This window comes from Haliotis asinina, chromosome 1, assembly GCF_037392515.1.
Source record: "Haliotis asinina isolate JCU_RB_2024 chromosome 1, JCU_Hal_asi_v2, whole genome shotgun sequence".
Lineage (NCBI taxonomy): Eukaryota > Metazoa > Mollusca > Gastropoda > Lepetellida > Haliotidae > Haliotis > Haliotis asinina.
Window position 1 is genome coordinate 104,746,819 of NC_090280.1, and position 19,151 is coordinate 104,765,969.

The 19,151-nt window shown below is 43.3% G+C and overlaps 1 protein-coding gene across 1 annotated transcript in view; it reads left to right on the forward strand.

Moving 5' to 3' along the window:
• The window catches only part of LOC137277894 (lactase/phlorizin hydrolase-like), a 29,266-nt gene extending 11,996 nt beyond the window's left edge, over positions 1-17,270 (forward strand). The window contains exons 14-30 of the mRNA XM_067809889.1: positions 89-282; positions 897-1,070; positions 1,354-1,479; positions 1,622-1,752; positions 2,441-2,698; positions 3,835-4,018; positions 4,462-4,704; positions 4,849-4,978; positions 5,638-5,822; positions 7,030-7,359; positions 7,948-8,075; positions 9,260-9,511; positions 9,945-10,089; positions 10,477-10,665; positions 13,860-13,983; positions 14,464-14,642; positions 16,721-17,270. Of these exons, the coding sequence (XP_067665990.1) occupies positions 89-282; positions 897-1,070; positions 1,354-1,479; positions 1,622-1,752; positions 2,441-2,698; positions 3,835-4,018; positions 4,462-4,704; positions 4,849-4,978; positions 5,638-5,822; positions 7,030-7,359; positions 7,948-8,075; positions 9,260-9,511; positions 9,945-10,089; positions 10,477-10,665; positions 13,860-13,983; positions 14,464-14,642; positions 16,721-17,070 (3,322 nt within the window). The 3' untranslated portion in view covers positions 17,071-17,270. The remainder of the gene's footprint in view (positions 1-88; positions 283-896; positions 1,071-1,353; positions 1,480-1,621; positions 1,753-2,440; positions 2,699-3,834; positions 4,019-4,461; positions 4,705-4,848; positions 4,979-5,637; positions 5,823-7,029; positions 7,360-7,947; positions 8,076-9,259; positions 9,512-9,944; positions 10,090-10,476; positions 10,666-13,859; positions 13,984-14,463; positions 14,643-16,720) is intronic.
• The last annotated feature ends 1,881 nt before the right edge of the window (positions 17,271-19,151 follow it).

Here is a 19,151-nt window from a genome sequence, read left to right on the forward strand (position 1 = left end):
AATTTATCACAATAGTAAACATTCATTTAATAAAAGCTGGTACAAAATGCCAGCCAGTCTGGCCACTTACAAAACGTTTTTGTTGCAGTCCCGTGACAAAGGCCATGACCGACTTCCGGGTGGCTCCACTGGGTATGCGCAAAATACTGAATTGGATCAAGAACCGCTACAACAATATCCCCGTGTACATCACAGAGAACGGTATCCCTGACACAACAGGCGACATCGACGACGACGCCAGGGTAGACTACCACCGAGACTATGTCGACGAAGTACTGAAAGGTTGTAAAATTCTTTAACACTCCTTACAAGTAACTGAAGAGCAGTGTCACTGCGAATGAATATGTCTAGTATATCATTTTCAGCATACTGGAGACATCAGCAGTGTCCAAGCTTACACCCTGTATTGTTCACAATACGTGCTCTCAAGCATTGCATAAGGACAAAACTACATCACGTAGGTCACACAGGTGTGCGAGTTGGACGGGTGCAATTGCAATTTCACGGCACACACTTGTTGATTACCTAGCTGTTCTACAAGCAAGTGCCCCCCGCCACCATCGTGAAAATTAGCGAAGAGTGACACCAAAATGATGATAATTTGTTTAACAACTTTTTTTATTCTTGTTGTCCTAAATTATTTGTCAAGCTGCCAGGGTTGGTCGGTGGTTTTGTTTCAATTATAAGATTTTATATTAGAGAGTAATTCTTCGGTCTCAAATGAGATCAAACGGACTGTAGCACAAACATCAATGGTTCGCCATTTGACCTGAGATCCAGCACGGGGCCAGAGTATCATGATTTGGTGTTTGTTATACTAAGTTAAAAAGGTACTGGTGGAATTGCGTTTGGGATGGAACTCACTGGTTTACGCAATGTATTATCGCCCCTTTCAGCAATGACCTTGGATGGGTGCAATGTCAAAGGCTACTCCGCCTGGACTCTCATGGACAACTTCGAATGGACATACGGATACTCCCTGAAGTTTGGTCTCTTCAGCGTCAACTTCTCCGACCCCCAGCTTCGCAGACAGGCCAAAACATCGGCTAGGTGGTACTCACAGCTTGTAGGTAAAGTCGACAAATTCCAAGACAGTGATGAGATATGTTGATGGTAGATCTAAGCTATGGTTTAGAGGACACCATATGTGACATGCCTGTCACTGACACTGAGAATCCGGTGGTCACTCTGTGTGAATGCTTTATTTATGTTAATGACTTTTCTTTATACAAGTAGAACTATTCCTTTTCTGTGTGTCACGCATAACAAAGTATGTATACAGTAATAGCACCGAAGCTCCTTTCTCCATTTGACTCCCTTCAGAGGACAATGGTTTCAAACATGGGTATAGAGGACTCGGAGGATGGGGCGCTGCACCGGAGTATGAGGACGAGTTCTTCTACGGTACGTTCCCAGAAGGCTTTGCGTGGAGTGCCGCCACTGCCAGTTACCAGGTTGAAGGAGCCTACTCCGAAGACGGTGAGTTGTGCTGGAAGCAGAATCAGCATTGGTAGAAGCACGCGTACAATCTGCGGAACTGTAGTCACACTCATTTCAACTTGTAACTCTTTGATAAATCGCACTGCCAGTTTGATCCTCTGCTATGTCAACTGGGCTGTAGGTAAGGGACCAAGTATCTGGGACACCTTCACAAGCATACCCGGCAACATCGACAACAGTGACACTGGTCGAGTCTCCTGCGACAGCTACCACAAATACAAGGACGATGTCCGCATGCTTTCACACCTGGGGGTAAATATACACCTGCCCTGGTCGCAGATATTTAATACACTACATAATCAAGCTTTACTGAGTGGTTCCCGTGAAGTTCCGGGGTAGAATAGGCCTTCAGCAACACATGCTTGCCATAAACCCACACGCTTGTCGTAAGAGGCGACTAACGGGATCGGGTGGTCCGGCTCGCTGACTTGGTTGACATATGTCATCGGTTTACAATTGCACAGAAAGCCGACGAAAGCTTACGATTTTTTCAAACATTTGTCAAACTTCGCTGTTTGACCACATCGTAGAGGCTCCGGCGCCCGTAGAATGGTATGATGATACACAGCCGCCCCCAGCCGCCGCACAACGTCCCCTGCCGACCCCAGCCGCCGCACGGCGATCCCAGCTGACCTCAGCCGCAGCGCGCCGCCCCAAGGCGACCCCAGCCGCCGCATGGCGACCACATGGACTTACGTTCTCCGTAGAACGTTCGCAGGCCTATATATGTGAACCACTACACAATCCACTGTTTCCAAACTTTAGTATGTTTCAATATACACTCATAACCTTCGATTAAGGGTTAATTGTTCACAATTTAAGTTGTCTCTTCAGTAGTTTAGCCTGGGTACGGCACACCGCCCATCGACCCATGGACTGACCAACTCGTTGACTCACCAACCTCTTAGCCCATTGACTCACTAACTCACAATCTCATCAGGTGACGCACTACCGTTTTTCTATCGCCTGGTCACGTGTTCTACCACGCGGAACGCCTGACATCGTCAACCAGAAGGGCGTCGACTACTACAACCACCTGATTGACGAGCTGCTGGCAGTGGGCATCACGCCGATGATCACCATGTACCACTGGGATCTTCCCCAAGCTCTTCAGGATCGTGGTGGCTGGTTAAACGAGTCCATCACTGAACACTTTAAACAGTATGCCGAGTTGTGCTTCCGGAAGTTTGGAACGAGGGTATGGAGTTATCTCCCTTACATAATTTTCTTCCGTCACTAATAGGGGAGATTCTGTCAATCAAAGTAATGTTCATATGCAGTGGACACGATCACTTTTCTAAGTCACTCGTAAGAAAGAAATGTGTTATCGAAAATATTCAGATAAAATGGATAATTCCCAGCTAATATATATTTTGGAGTTGGAAATACAATTCGTAGTGGACTACAGGGATTCATCCACATGTCATTTGAGGCTGTTGTTACGCAAGATTTTGTCAGCTTCTAGATACTCGGTGTAATTACTTTTAAAAATTTGGGTGTTATCTTACCTTATATAATTTTGTACTTTGCAAAGGGAGAATTTTAATGTCAAATGCGTATTAATATATTTGTCCTCGAGATTTGGTCAGATTTACATGAGGCATATCGTCTTCGTTGTCTTTTCATTCTTCAGGCCTCACGATTAAATGCTTGCTCAGGTTCAATGACCCGTGTGTCTGTTTTGTACGACGTGAAGTACTGGTTCATGTTCAATGAATCAAGGGCCTGTGTTGTAGGTAAAGTACTGGCTCACGTTCAATGAATCACGGGTCTGTGTTGTACGTGAAATACTGGTTCACGTTCAATGAACTATATGTCTCTGTTGTAGAGCAAGTACTGGTTCACGTTCAATGAATCACGAATCTGTGTTGTAGGCGAAGTACTGGTTCACGTTCAATGACCCCTGTGTCTGTGTTGTAGGGCAAGTACTGGTCCACATTCAATGAACCGTGTGTCTCTGTTGTAGGGGAAGTTCTGTTGCACGGTCAATGACCCGTGTGTCTGTGTTCTAGGGCAAGTACTGGTTCACATTCAATGACCCGTGTGTCTCTGTTGTAGGGGAAGTTCTGTTGCACGTTCAATGACCCGTGTGTCTGTGTTCTAGGGCAAGTACTGGTTCACATTCAATGACCCGTGTGTCTGTGTTCTAGGGCAAATACTGGTTCACATTCATTGACCCGTGTGTCTGTGTTTTAGGGCAAGTACTGGTTCACATTCAATGACCCGTGTGTCTGTGTTCTAGGGCAAGTACTGGTTCACGTTTAATGACCCGTGTGTCTGTGTTTTAGGGCAAGTACTGGTTCACATTCAATGACCCGTGTGTCTGTGTTGCAGGTGAAGTACTGGATTACGTTCAATGAACCTTGGGTTGTCTCATTCATGGGTCACGGTTCGGGAGAAATGGCCCCCGGGTTGAAGGAGCCGGCGACCTACCCCTACATTGTCGCCCACAACATCATCAAGTCTCACGCCAAGGCGTACCACCTCTACAACGACGACTTCAGGAAAATACAGAAAGGTTATGCGTAGCTTATTACCGCAAATACTAATGGATGATGATATCTAACCAACACGTAGCCTCCTACTACACCCTTCAGTGTAATACACTCTATGTTTTCCTACTAACCATTTAAACCGTCATGCCAGATGTGTGTGCCCCAAACTAAATTCTTATGTCGATGTCCTATTTGATAGTCCATTGTAAAATTGTTATGTTTCTTGTTGAAAACCAAACCACACATGCGAAAGAAAGTGTACGCTTTTGCATTTGGGTTAGTTGAATATTAAGAGAATTGTTTTGAAATATGATTATCTCCGCTCATCCCTTCAGCAGTCTGTAAATAGTCGTCTGTAGTTGGGTATGTATGTACAAAATTACTCTGGACCGTTTGATGTTAAACATATCTGTTGTATTTGCAAAACTGCGGCGTAAAACTAGACTACTGACGCTTCTTCTTGTAGGTCACGTGGGTATTGTCTTGAACGTAAACTTCATGAAGCCACGTGACCGGCTTAGTCTGAGCGACATCCAGGCGTCAGAGTACGCGATGTTGTTCGCCCTAGGCTGGTTCTCTGATCCCATATTTGGGGATGGAGATTATCCAGAGTATATGAAGACAGTTATCCGAGATCTGAGCAGAGCAGAAAATCGCACTACTTCCAGGCTGCCCGTCTTTACACCTGAAGAAATCTCGAAAAATAAAGGTAACCTCAAACCCAGATTCTCACCATGTCTCACGGACTTCTAAAACTGTTTATAATCTTGCCGAGAGTTCACTCGTGGCCTTGTCGCCATGGAACTCTGATAAATGAAGGTGAGCTACGGAATCTTCCTGACTGTTTTCCCAGGTTCGGCGGACTTCTATGGAATGAACATCTATTCAGCAGACGAGGCGTGGCCTGCTGCCGGTGTCCCATCTCCTCCCAGCTTCTCCACCGACAGCCTTGTACACACGGGCAAGAACCCCGCCTGGCTGGGGTAGGTATTCACACTTATGTAAATGTTCAACATACTGTAATGTATCACATATTGTAATATTCAACATACTATTATGTTTGTAGTGTTCAATGCTGTAATGTCCAACTTACTGTTATGTTCAACACATTGTACTGTTCAACCCACTGTAATATTCAACGCTCTAGAATGTATAGCATTACAATGCTGCTATGTGTAACCTTATATTGTCCTATGTTTACAGGGCGGCTATATGTAACCTTGTATTGTCCTATGTTTACAGGGCTGCTATATGTAACCTTGTATTGTCCTATGTTTACAGGGCTGCTATATGTAACCTTATATTGTCCTATGTTTACAGGGCTGCTATATGTAACCTTGTATTGTCCTATGTTTACAGGGCTGCTATATGTAACCTTATATTGTCCTATGTTTACAGGGCTGCTATATGTAACCTTGTATTGTCCTATGTTTACAGGGCGGCTATATGTAACCTCGTATTGTCCTATGTTTACAGGGCTGCTATATGTAACCTTGTATTGTCCTATGTTTACAGGGCTGCTATGTGTAGCCTTGTATTGTCCTATGTTTACAGGGCTGCTATGCGTAGCCTTGTATTGTCCTATGTTTACAATGCTGCTATGTGTAACCTTGCATTGTACTATGATTCTAATCCTGTTCAGATCAGGCTCCTCCTGGCTCAAGGTCACACCCTTTGCCATGCGAAAAACACTGAACTGGTTCCGGAATCGCTACGGTGATGTCCCGATCTATGTAACTGAAAACGGCGTGTCAGACAGAAATGGAAGCCTCGATGACACATACCGTATTTCTTACTATCGGGCATATATCAACGAGGCATTAAAAGGTTCGTACAAATCATTACCCATGTGTGCCACTGTGTGGTGATCACATACATCCTACATCACATATATCGCATGTATATCCTATATCACATAGATACTATATCACATATATCCTATATCACATACGTACTATATCACATATAGATTATATCAGATATATACCATATCACATACATACTATATCACATATATCCTATATCACATACATACTACATCACGTATATATTATATCTGATATATGCTATATCACATATATCACATACATACTATATCACATATATCACATACATACTATATCCCATGTAGATTATATCACATATGTACTATATCACATATATTCTACATCACGTATATCCTACATCACATATATCCTATATCACATACATTCTATATCACATATATCCTGTATCACATATTTACTATATCACAGATATCCTATATCACATATATACTATATTACATGTATCCTCTATCACATACATAGTATATCACATATATCCTATATCACATATATCCTTTATCACATCTATACTTTATCATATATATATCCTATATCACATATATCCTTTATCACGGAACCATGAAGTGTCCTTCAGTAAGCAGTGCCTACATGACGTATTTCTACGCAACGAATGTCAGTACCACGTCAGTGTGCCAGTGAACGACCCCATTTATAAGATAGCGCCCCATGATTAGCAGTCGTGCTTGTCTTAACACTCACTCAAGGGAGACCATAAGAAAGCTAGAGCAGTACTGCGGTAGGGTAGCTCAATGGATAGCCCAGAGCCCACTAACAGCCACACTCCCACATTCCTGTATAAACCTGAAACCTGTGTTAACCGCGACTTCTCTTGGATATGTTACAGTCAGGTTGTGAAATCATTCATTTTGTGAAATAAAAAACAGGGCCAACCATGCCCCGTCATTTTGTGTAAAAACAATCAACATACTTCAGTCATTTCATGAAATTTCATTTCATCAATATGTGGCGGCCAGGGGTTTGTGAGGTGTGCCTGCTCTGGTCACAGCAGGTATCAAACAAACGGCTGTAGATGCTTCAAAGGCAAGCTGAATTGCATTAGTCGCTGCCACAATAGTTTTAACTGTTCAAATAAGTGTTGTTGAAATTGTGATCCACTTTTGTGAAATGAAGTGAAATGACTGATTTCACAACATGACTGTAGAGTATATGCTATAATTATGTTATAGCCTCGCAGCTTGACGGAGTCAATGTCAAAGGTTACACAGCTTGGTCCCTCATGGATAACTTCGAGTGGGCTCGGGGATATTCGGAAAAATTCGGCCTGTACTCCGTGAATTTCTCAGACCCAGCAAGATCAAGGACGCCGAAGGCCTCAGCTGCTTTTTACCATGACGTCATCAAGGACAATGGTTTCGTGAGAGGGTCAAGGACGGATCCGAACGTGCCTCCATTCCTTCCGTTTGAAAATGAGCCATTGTATGGGTCGTTTCCTGCGGGCTTCTCGTTGGGTGTGGCGAGTTCTGCCTTTGGGATAGAAGGAGCATGGGATGAGGATGGTGAGTAAGGAAGTGGGGGTACAAATAGGGGGTTAGTAGATTGGGGTGATGGAGGATGTATTTCGGGGTAGCTGTATTCGTGCGTGGATGGGAGATACAGGACACTGCTGAAAGGTTAGGAATGGTGTTTGGAATTTATATCCATTTCAGTTAATCGCCCTGTCTCTCAACTCGATTTTTATGGAATGCTTGTTGGATAGGTTCGCTGTGAAAGTTGATGACAGAGGGAGAGTAGTGTGCAGGGTTGACATGATGAGAGAGTGAATGAAAAATGGTGTGATCATTCAGTGTTGTCAGTTGGTAAAAACAGTCTTCGTTTGTTTCGTCTTGTAGTAAGATAACATCCAAACCTATGCCATTCATTTTACGAGAGAAGGTTTTCACCAGTAAACAAGTCAACGGACCTGAGGATTAACTGGACCTTACCTCCAGTTTCACCATGTTTGTTACATTACGCCTTAAAACACCACCATTTGCCTTAACATAATCACATCACAGTATAAAACACTCGTAATCCAACAGTTTAAAATATTTGCTCTGGAAAACAATCTCAAGTGGGTATCTCACGGTTTGTTTGGGGTTCTACAGGACGAACAGAAAGTGTTATTGATGAATATTCCCACGCGGGTCACACCCCTGATAACTCCACAGGGGATGTTGCGGCTGACAGTTACCATAGATACATTGAAGATGTGGGTGCTCTCAAGGTCGTCAAGGTGAGGCTACTCTACCCAAAATACATAGACATTTTTTTTACTCTCAAGGCCAACAAGGTGAGACTACTCTACCCCAAACACATAGACAGTGTAGGTACTCTCAAGGTTGCCAGACTACTGCACAGTTCCTCCATCGTTCCTGGCGACTGGGCTTCAGTAAAGCATACCACAGTTCGCCACGGCTCATGGTCATCCCACATAGTCAGGGGAGCTCTAACGCTCCACTCGCTTGGTCCGTTGCAGGAAGTCCGGATTTTGGGGTCGGGCGACCGTGACTCCTAACTAACCACAAAACATTCATATACTGGCCTACATACATTTTAAGACAAACACCAAACCTGTGTTTTTATATGGTTCTTGCCTGACCTGATCTTGATCTCAGGTTTCAAATGATCGTTTTGATTCCTTAATCCTGTATCCGACCTTGCCCTCGTGAATATTATGTCTGATGAATACTGAGCAGCACTGTTCAGTGACTCACCTCCTTTAATTGATTTGCTGTTGTTTGCAGTAAGATTAATCTGTTGTGTTTTTCAGGACGAAGGTGGTCTGTCTCTCTTTCCATAGCCTACGGCTAAACGCCATTCTGTGCAGAGTTCCTGTCTAAATACCGTGCCTAACCGTTATGACTCTAAATACTGAATCTGATGTAATTCTCTCATGGTTTTAGGGGTGTATGTTTACCTAATAACACTACATAGTGGCTGTAGGTGCCCCCGAGGCTAGACTACTCTGCTTCATACAAAAAGAGGATGCCAACTGTTCTACATTAGACACACAGAGGACGTAACCATGGATACCCAGAGAAGGTCAATGGTCTAGAGGCTGTTCTGGCACCTGCCGTGTATATCGCGTATTTCATAAGTAGTATTAAAGTGTTGTTTTCATGGTTCTTTAACTCAATACACTGCCTAAATGTTCATATACACTGACAATACTGACTGTTTAGGCAACGACGGGTAAGCGGAACAGAATCGGGGCAATATTATTAAGTAGAACACTTTTCCCGCTAGGTTAGAATTTGTTACAATATGACAACCGGCGACGTCAAGCTCTACGTCCCATTTCAAGCTGAACATCATATTTATTTCTATATAGTTCAGAATTTACTATGAGACGTGAGATTCCGTTGCTACATAAGCCTGAAGTGCCGTTTGACAATGATTGCGTGCTGACTGTTTCAGGTTCAGCACTATGTGTTCGGGGTGTCTTGGTCGCGCATCATGACCGCGTCAGGCGCCGTCAACCACAACGGAGTGGGTTACTACAGCGACTTGATCGACACCCTGATAGACGCCGGCATCCGCCCAGTGGCTACCCTTCATTATTGGGACCTCCCACTGTGGCTGGCTGATAACGGCGGCTGGACAAACGACACGACCGCCGACGTCTATGTGGACTATGCAGCCACGTGCTTCCAACAGTTTGGAGACAGGGTGAGTACGCCCTAGCTTGTTCATGGGCGGTCATCAGGGTTGTTTTCAAGAAGTGACGTCATCCGCCGTATGTTGGTTTGGTTATGGTGCACGGGGGTCGTCTCGAGGCGACCTTGGCGGTGTTGATGGGGTATGTTTGTATTCTAAACACTACAGGTTGTTATCGTATAGTCGGAGTACAGAAATGAGATATGCGTATTGATAACATATACAGATAAATAATTTCTTTATTACAAGAAGCACGTTCAGTGGCTGCAATCCCGCATGAAAACTGTGTTTAACCCTGCTTCGACATCATCCTTATATCTTATTCCTTAGCACTCCAAAAGCCTCTGAAAATATGAAATACGAAGCAGATTGTATAAACAAAATAATCGCTCTATACACAATCTCCTATGTTGTCACTGCCAGTAAAACTCAAAATTTCCATCAGGTTAAGTCGTGGATAACATTCAGCAAGCCCTATCAGGCGGCCTTTAAGTACGGTGCTGACGGCTACAGGGCCCTGCTTACAATGCTGCGAGCAAACGCCGCCACCTACAGACTGTACCAGGAGAGATACAGGACACTACAGAGAGGTTAGGAGTGGTGTTTGGAATGTATATATACTTCAGTTAATCGCCCTGTCCCACAACACGGTTATGCAATGCTTTCTGACAAACTGAAAACAAAATTGTCTTTTAATTATTCTGATATAGCAAGGTGGTATCCACGTGGTACGACAGTCAGAATGAATGACTAACTATCAGTATCAGAAGCAGATAGTCTCGTGCTCGTTATGCAGAGTTGTGTCTCTTTGTTCAACTGTTGCTGTGTCGCATGTGTTTTGACGTTGCGGTGACGTTCCACGATGTAAATACCGTACATCTTCAGTATCCGTTTTCCCTTGAGTGTTGAGATCGGAGTAACGTTACGGCAATCGCCAACCACACCCCACTGATCCACTCACTCACTCTGTGTTGTAGGAAAGGTCGGCATCTCGGTGTCAGCGATGTGGACAGAGCCGGCCGACCCTCGCGACCCCGCCGACGTTGAGGCGTCGGACAGAAACATGGACTTTGACCTCGGTCTCATGATGGACCCTATATTTAGCACGGGGAATTCCAGCAACCGCCTCCTAGGCATGAACGAACACGACCGACGACAGATAGGAAGTGAGACGCTTTATGCAATTACGTTTGGTGTACGTACTTACCAAATGTTTCAGAAATGTGTTAAAATATTTTTTAAATAAAAATAATAATTGAATATTTACAAAATTAACTCGAGAAATGAATGTAGACCGGTCATCAATTCGACTTTAATCCTACCAGGGTGAACGCACCCAGGTGTGCTACTCACAGGGGACTTGTTCTGTTCTTCAATTCTCTACAGGAACAAAAATGATTTAAGGTATCAGATATTTGCTTATGGCTGTGTATGTCTTTTCTAGTTGCCAAACGAATCAGGGCTAGAACAGGTCTAAGCAACACATGTTTGATGGGATCGGGTTGTCAGTCTCGCTGACTTGGTTGACGCATGTCAATGTATCCCAGTTCCATAGATCGATGGTCATGCTGTTGATCACTAGATTATCTGGTCAAGACTAGACTATTTACATACCCCCGCCTTATAGCTGGAACATTGCTGCTGGTTGCGGCGTAAAACTAAACTTACTCGTTCTTGTTGCTAAACAACGTCATAAACCTCAGGTATCATGAAAGCGGTCACACGAGCACTGACTGAAGGTCACATAAAATCTTCACACTGACGTCGGCAACATGGCTTGGTGCCTCTTGAGCCGGTGTGTGCAGAAGTGTGCAAAAGTTGGTGAGGTGACACTGGCTGTGTGACATGTACATCTCCACAACAAACATCTGCTCTTGTCTACGCCATCATTCACAACCTATGTAGCATGGAACAACATGTTGTGGTTGTACTGGTCAGCGTGCCCGAGTCTAGGACTTCCATACTTTCCTACAACAAAAACGAAGGGATTTATGATCTGAATCAGACATCGAGGTGAAAGGTCAACGTGTTTGCGTTTTGTCACAAATTGGCGGATGGGCATGGCCAGTTGCATTATGTATCTAAACAACCATCGCCTTTAGTTGTCCGTCAGCCGTTATAACGTGGCGGCGTTTGGAGGAGAACCAGACTTGTCAACGGAAAGTTCAACAGTAAAATACAAACGTTTCAGACAGCTGAAAATATTGCCACTTTTACTGCTCGTATTTAAGTCTCAGTCTTTTATTCAATTCTCAAAGGTCACAGGCCTATCCTACAATATATGGTAGTAGCATATAGAAGAATTATACACATGTATAAAGCATTATATGATATTATGTTTTACACAACTGTGACGTTCAGACGATGCTCAATGGCGAATCTTCTTATCTGAGTTTCACAGCATGATATACAAACATAGCAACATGCTGAATCGTATCATGGTTACTGCAGCTTAATAAGCAGTAAAATGTATCCAGGGATGGATGGACATATTAGAATTATTTCAGGTACTTTTTGTGTAGTTTATCATATAATGGGCACATACAAGTCAAAATGATATTCGTTTTAACTAAGCCATTAGTATTGCATGATTTACATAATCTATCTTCTCTTTTTATCTTCACATATCTACCCCTTTCTATCCACAAATCATGTGATGAGCAGCGGAAACGTGCTAACAACTTACTCGACAGAAAATATCCAGTATAAATGTATGGCTTGATGGATTTGTAGTAATCACAATTTCTAGAAAAGGAAACTTTTCCAAGCCAGTTTTGTCGATATATATCTTTCAGTCTTTGTGTGAATAAACTAATAAACGTGTAGGAAAACTCAACATATTGCTCATACCACATGTGACTAAAGTCTGTTGTAAACAAATGATTTTTTACATTCGTTATCCAATTTGTGTGCCCATTTCTATCAAATACAATCATCATTTCATAACATGTCTCTGGTAAACGATGTGAGGACATACGTAAAAGTCTTAACCAATATTTGATTACTTTAATTACCGAATCTATAGTAAGAGAAAACCTACCACATTCACCATATAAATCATTACACTATGGGTGCCCATCTTTACTCCAAGAAACGTCATGAACTCTTTCTGTTTGGTCAAAGTACTGAGATCCCCAAGTTTCAGCCCCGTATAATAGAATCGGACTAATTTTAACATCAAATATACTGAAAAAGGATGCTAAATTTAAATCTCTGAGTGTTTCTAGATTTTTCAGTATACCTATCAACACTTTTTGTGCTTGAACAGATGCGTATTTTGCATGGGTTGACCAGGAAAGGTTGTTGATGCTGTCTGATTGCCTTTGTAATACCATTTTTCATGTCGAAATAATTTACCTCCTTTCACATTCACTTTAGACTGTTCGCAATGGCTTCCCAATTCGTTGATTTGCTTCTATAGACCAACATTTTTACCTGAAATAAGAGTAATGTCCTGAAATAAGAGTGACGTCATATGCAAACAATAGGAGAAAAAGTTGTAACACATCTTAATGTAAGTGAATATCAGTTCTATAATTGTTCTCAATTGCTAGTTCATTGATAAAAAGGAGAATAAGAAAGGACTGAGTGCACAGCCTTGTCTAACGCCAGTTTCTACATCAAAGTCTGATCTTTCATTATTTTTCCTAAATCAACAAATGGTGTATAGACCTTACCTCCATGGATATTAAGATATTTTGTACAACACTCTACAGTATGAACATGTTATCAATAAAGCCTGCCTGGGACTATTTTATTCATTGTTCCCTCAATCAATCTATTATTGGTAATCGAAGTGACCACTTTGCTAACTGTACTTACTAAGGTGATGCCTCTGTAGTTATCCTCATTATTCAAATCTCCTTGTTTATATAAGGGAGCTATAAGTCCAACTGACCATGGTTGTGGAAACGTCGAAACAACAGAACCATCCTGATATTGTCCAGTTGTATTCCATCTGTAAATTCATTCACCCAAACATTTTAAGGAATTTTTAGTATTGTTTGTAATTCGGGTTCCGCGTTGCATCTACCACGTGGGCTGTCACACGACCATGACAACTGGCTGAAGTAGCACGCTTTCCGTGTTTGAAAGGGCAACAACACTGTAAACAACAATAAATGGGTACCCGGTGGGATGGGTATTGTGGCTGCTACCATTAATTCTTACCAACAGATGAACACCGGCAATGAACATCGAGTGCACATCGGTCCATTTACCGGGGTTATGTGTGTAAGGCTCGCGAGTAGTTTTCCTGAATTTCAGTTGTACTTATTGTTATTGTTGTTGTTGTTGTTGTTGTTGTTATTGTTGTTGTTGTTATTGTTGTTGTTGTGTCTGCCAGATATTGTGATTCCAGGAACGGCAGATTTCCTGGGAGTAGACGTGTACGTGACACCACGTGTACAGAACGTGGACGTCCACACAACACGTGGCGGTGGGATACAAGAGGATAAACATCTGACGCTGTTGCTGAATCCCGAGTAAGTCATCACTGGCTTCGATCATTCGCCATGACTGGGTCATTGTGTCAGCCCCATCCTACGCCATACCAAAGTGGGACGAGTTCCTGGAATAGTGCCAGATATGAGGTTGAGCAAACCCCACTCACTCACTCACTGACGTTTGGTTGGATACGGTTCTAGCTGACGTACTAAGTCGATTGTAGCACGATGCCAGTACTGACACTGATGTAGTTTAACGCCTCACTGGACAGTATTCAAGCTATATGTTGGTCTGTAAATAATCGTATCTGGAAAAGACATCCAAGTGGTTGACATCATCAGCATAGATCTGTGTAATTTAGGTACGACATCCTGCATCAACCAAGTCAGCGAACCCGACCTTCCAAACCTGTCAGTCGCCTCATAACAATCACAGGTTACTGAATACCAATTTGTACCTGTAGTATAGTAGTTAACCTATCATGTGTTTTCACCCACGCACTCCGTGTCCACTTCCAGGAGGCGGTCATCCCTGTATAATCCTAGCGGCGTCCGGAAGTTACTACGTCACATACGGGACAGGTACAACAACCCGGAAGTACTGATCACTGAGACGGGTATATCTGACCAGGAGACAGCTCGGGGAGGGCCCACTAGATCACAGCTGATTGATATGTATGCTGGTGAGGTACTTAAAGGTAATGCAGTTACAATCTATGTCTTTATCGGATCGTTTTATTAAAGAACACAGTGTTAACAAGGAGTCCATACTGCCTAAGACATTAAACGTGCCCATCTCTGCAAGGTAAACAGTCACGTGACAAGGTAAACAATACGTAATTTGTATCAGGTGACCACACATGTACGTAACTGTTGTTCCATCGCCTGGTCATCTGCAGAAAGCTGGTTGGGGTCTTGGTCACAAAGGGTGAATCTACTGTACAGTGTTGTTTATATGTTGAATAACACCTTTGTCACTGGCACCACATATGGGCCACAATGAAAGAAGCCCCACGTCTGACCTGTATGAATCTATTCTTCAGCTGACATTACCAGCAAGTAGGTCACGTTTGCACGTGCATCAGAACAAGGTGCTAAAGTCCCTAATAACTACGCTCCCCAGAGAGATTTTTTATGTATATTAAAGAGATTTCTTCCATCCACGTCGTGTACAGTACTCACTGCAGTGAAGGTTTAGTTATTGACATTCAAAGAAAATGTGACATTTCTCCAGTAGGTTTCTCACTTACCTACAGCTAATGTATATTTTTTAAAATCGTGATTGGTGGCAAACACCTAGTTTTACACATTTCATCCATATAGTGACAGGGGTTCATGAAGAAGCAACACCGTTCACTTCATTTTCGTTCCAGCCTGCGTAAACACCAGAACGTGTTAGCTCATTTGTAGTTCACTATGCAGCCATATAGAAATAATTCAGGAATGCCTGCAATATACATTTTCCCCCTTTGGTCTCAGTAGGCCCATAGAAATTAGCATCGAGGCTTCAAATTACTCGACACGAGCGAGTGAAGTATTCAAAACACCAAACTAGCTTCTCATATCTTGAAAACCTCCTATACAGTTCTGAGTATGTAACCAGGCGACCAGTATGTAACCAGGCGACCAGTATGTAACCAGGCGACCAGTATGTAACCAGGCGACCAGTATGTAACCAGGCGACCAGTATGTAACCAGGCGACCAGTATGTAACCAGGTGACCAGTATGTAACCAGGCGACCAGTATGTAACCAGGCGACCAGTATGTAACCAGGTGACCAGTATGTAAACAGGCGACCAGTATGTAACCAGGCGACCAGTATGTAACCAGGCGACCAGTATGTAACCAGGCGACCAGTATGTAACCAGGCGACCAGTATGTAACCAGGCGACCAGTATGTAACCAGGTGACCAGTATGTAACCAGGCGACCAGTATGTAACCAGGCGACCAGTATGTAACCAGGCGACCAGTATATTATTCCTCACTTCTCGGTTATTTCCATAACAAATCACAGAATGATAAGAGCGTTCTTGGAAATCGGTGTGTAAAACCAGTTTAGTAAAAATCTTCATGTGCACAATATTGTTCTGAATACAAAACGTTCATTTTTGAGATTGTGTTAAAATAGCATGATATATTTGACCAAGAGGTAGTGAACGGAAACTTTTTAACATGGGGTTTTCTAGTCTCAATGTCTACATTTTGGTCATGAAATTCAGAGCTGACGTCGTTGTTTCAGTAGCAGACTGAGACTATGTGCCAAGTAAATAGATATGGTAACTGATCATATAACATGGTTTCAATTATGGTATAGACAGACAGACAGACAGACAGACAATATTTTATTGCCTCAAAAGGATTAAACTTTACACCACAGAGCTTGAGAAACATACAAATGAATAACAGCATAAAATATGAAATTACTGTTAACATGTGTTTAAAAGTAATTATAATGATAACTGGCCTGTCAACATTTGTTCAAACATGCAATACGTTGAGGTACAAAGGCCGTTCGCACTCATTAGTGTTGGTGATCAGTACTGTGTAGCGTCGGCCACAACGTACAATTTAAGCTTATACTTCTAGTTTGAAGAGCTCTTAGAGAAGTGACCCCGGCTATTTTACTAGCTGTAATTTTGTGAAGTTTTAATATGTTTTTGACTGAAATAGATTTGAACCAGCATGGAGAAGAAAATGTAAGTACAAGTGGTGTAAAACAACATAACAACAGATACATTATAACTATGATTATTATTATTATGTTTCTACCACAGCAATTGAACTAGATGGATGTCACGTGACTGGGTTTACAGTCCGGTCACTCCTGGACAGTTTTGAGCTGAACGGGTACCAAGATAAATGGGGACTATTTTCTGTCAACTTCACTGACCCACAACGCCGCAGGACAGCAAAAACTTCCGCCCACCATTACCGGATGTTGATCGAGAACAATGGCTTTTTCAAGCCAAATGATATGCCACAAGTTACTTCTACGCATGCGCCAGCAACACATGCGCCGCTACTCCCAACTGTGTCCTGTAACTCGGTCGAGGGTGTCCTGCCAATGAGGATTACGTGCATTGCAATACTTCTTGCTCTGGCATTCCTTTCTATATATCACTGACCAGTTCATATTCACTGCACAGATCAACAAATATAGCACAGAACTTTGTTCTCGTAATCTATTTTTTTTTTGCATTAACATCGTCAGTATTTGTACCCTGATGTTGCCTTTGTGTTTTGATGTTCTAAAATGTTCGAATTTTCTTAATGAATGTAGGTTTGAATGTCACATGTATATAAACATCAAGCTACCTATAAAAACGTCCAGGTTTATCTTTGCTAGTCACGGACTTCGGGGAAGTAGTTAGCGTCAGAGCGGAAGTAGTTAGCGTCAGAGCAGAAGTAGTTAGCGTCAGAGTGGAAGTAGTTAGCGTCAGAGTGGAAGTACTTAGCGTCAGAGTGGAAGTAGTTAGCGTCAGAGTGGAAGTAGTTAGCGTCAGAGGGGAAGAGTGGAAGTAGTTAGCGTCAGAGCGGAAGTAGTTAGCGTCAGAGCGGAAGTAGTTAGCGTCAGAGTGGAAGTAGTTAGCGTCAGAGCAGAAGTAGTTAGCGTCAGAGTGGAAGTAGTTAGCGTCAGAGTGGAAGTACTTAGCGTCAGAGTGGAAGTAGTTAGCGTCAGAGTGGAAGTAGTTAGCGTCAGAGGGGAAGAGTGGAAGTAGTTAGCGTCAGAGCGGAAGTAGTTAGCGTCAGAGCGGAAGTAGTTAGCGTCAGAGCAGAAGTAGTTAGCGTCAGAGTGGAAGTACTTAGCGTCAGAGTGGAAGTAGTTAGCGTCAGAGTGGAAGTAGTTAGCGTCAGAGGGGAAGAGTGGAAGTAGTTAGCGTCAGAGCGGAAGTAGTTAGCGTCAGAGCGGAAGTAGTTAGCGTCAGAGTGGAAGTAGTTAGCGTCAGAGCGGAAGTAGTTAGCGTCAGAGTGGAAGTAGTTAGCGTCAGAGTGGAAGAGCGGATGTAGTTAGCGTCAGAGTGGAAGAGTGGAAGTAGTTAGCATCAGAGTGGAAGAGTGGATGTAGTTAGCGTCAGAGTGGAAGAGTGGAAGTAGCTAGCGTCAGAGAGGAAGAGTGGAAGTAGTTAGCGTCAGAGTGGAAGAGTGGATGTAGTTAGCGTCAGAGTGGAAGAGTGGATGTAGTTAGCGTCAGAGTGGAAGAGTGGAAGTAGTTAGCATCAGAGTGGAAGAGCGGAAGTAGTTAGCGTCAGAGTGGAAGAGTGGATGTAGTTAGCGTCAGAGTGGAAGAGTGGAAGTAGTTAGCGTCAGAGCGGAAGTAGTTAGCATCAGAGAGGAAGAGTGGAAGTACTTAGCGTCAGAGAGGAAGAGTGGAAGTAGTTAGCGTCAGAGTGGAAGAGCAGAAGTAGTTAGCGTCAGAGCGGAAGTAGTTAGCGTCAGAGCGGAAGTAGTTAGCATCAGAGTGGAAGAGTGGATGTAGTTAGCGTCAGAGTGGAAGAGTGGAAGTAGCTAGCGTCAGAGAGGAAGAGTAGATGTAGTTAGCGTCAGAGTGGAAGAGTGGATGTAGTTAGCGTCAGAGTGGAAGAGTGGATGTAGTTAGCGTCAGAGTGGAAGAGTGGAAGTAGTTAGCATCAGAGCGGAAGAGCGGAAGTAGTTAGCGTCAGAGAGGAAGAGTAGATGTAGTTAGCGTCAGAGTGGAAGAGTGGAAGTAGTTAGCGTCAGAGCGGAAGTAGTTACCATCAGAGAGGAAGAGTGGAAGTACTTAGCGTCAGAGAGGAAGAGTGGAAGTAGTTAGCGTCAGAGTGGAAGAGCAGAAGTAGTTAGCGTCAGAGCGGAAGTAGTTAGCGTCAGAGCGGAAGTAGTTAGCATCAGAGTGGAAGAGTGGAAGTAGTTAGCGTCAGAGTGGAAGAGTGGAAGTAGTCAGCGTCAGAGGGGAAGAGTGGATGTAGTTAGCGTCAGAGCGGAAGAGTGGAAGTACTTAGTGTCAGAGCGGAAGTAGTTAGCGTCAGAGCGGAAGAGTGGAAGTAGTTCGCGTCAGAGCGGAAGAGTGGAAGTAGTTAGCGTCAGAGAGGAAGAGTGGAAGTAGTTAGCGTCAGAGTGGAAGAGCGGAAGTAGTTAGCGTCAGGGCGGAAGTAGTTACCGTCAGAGCGGAAGTAGTTAGCGTCAGAGTGGAGGAGTGGATGTAGTTAGCATCAGAGAGGAAGAGTG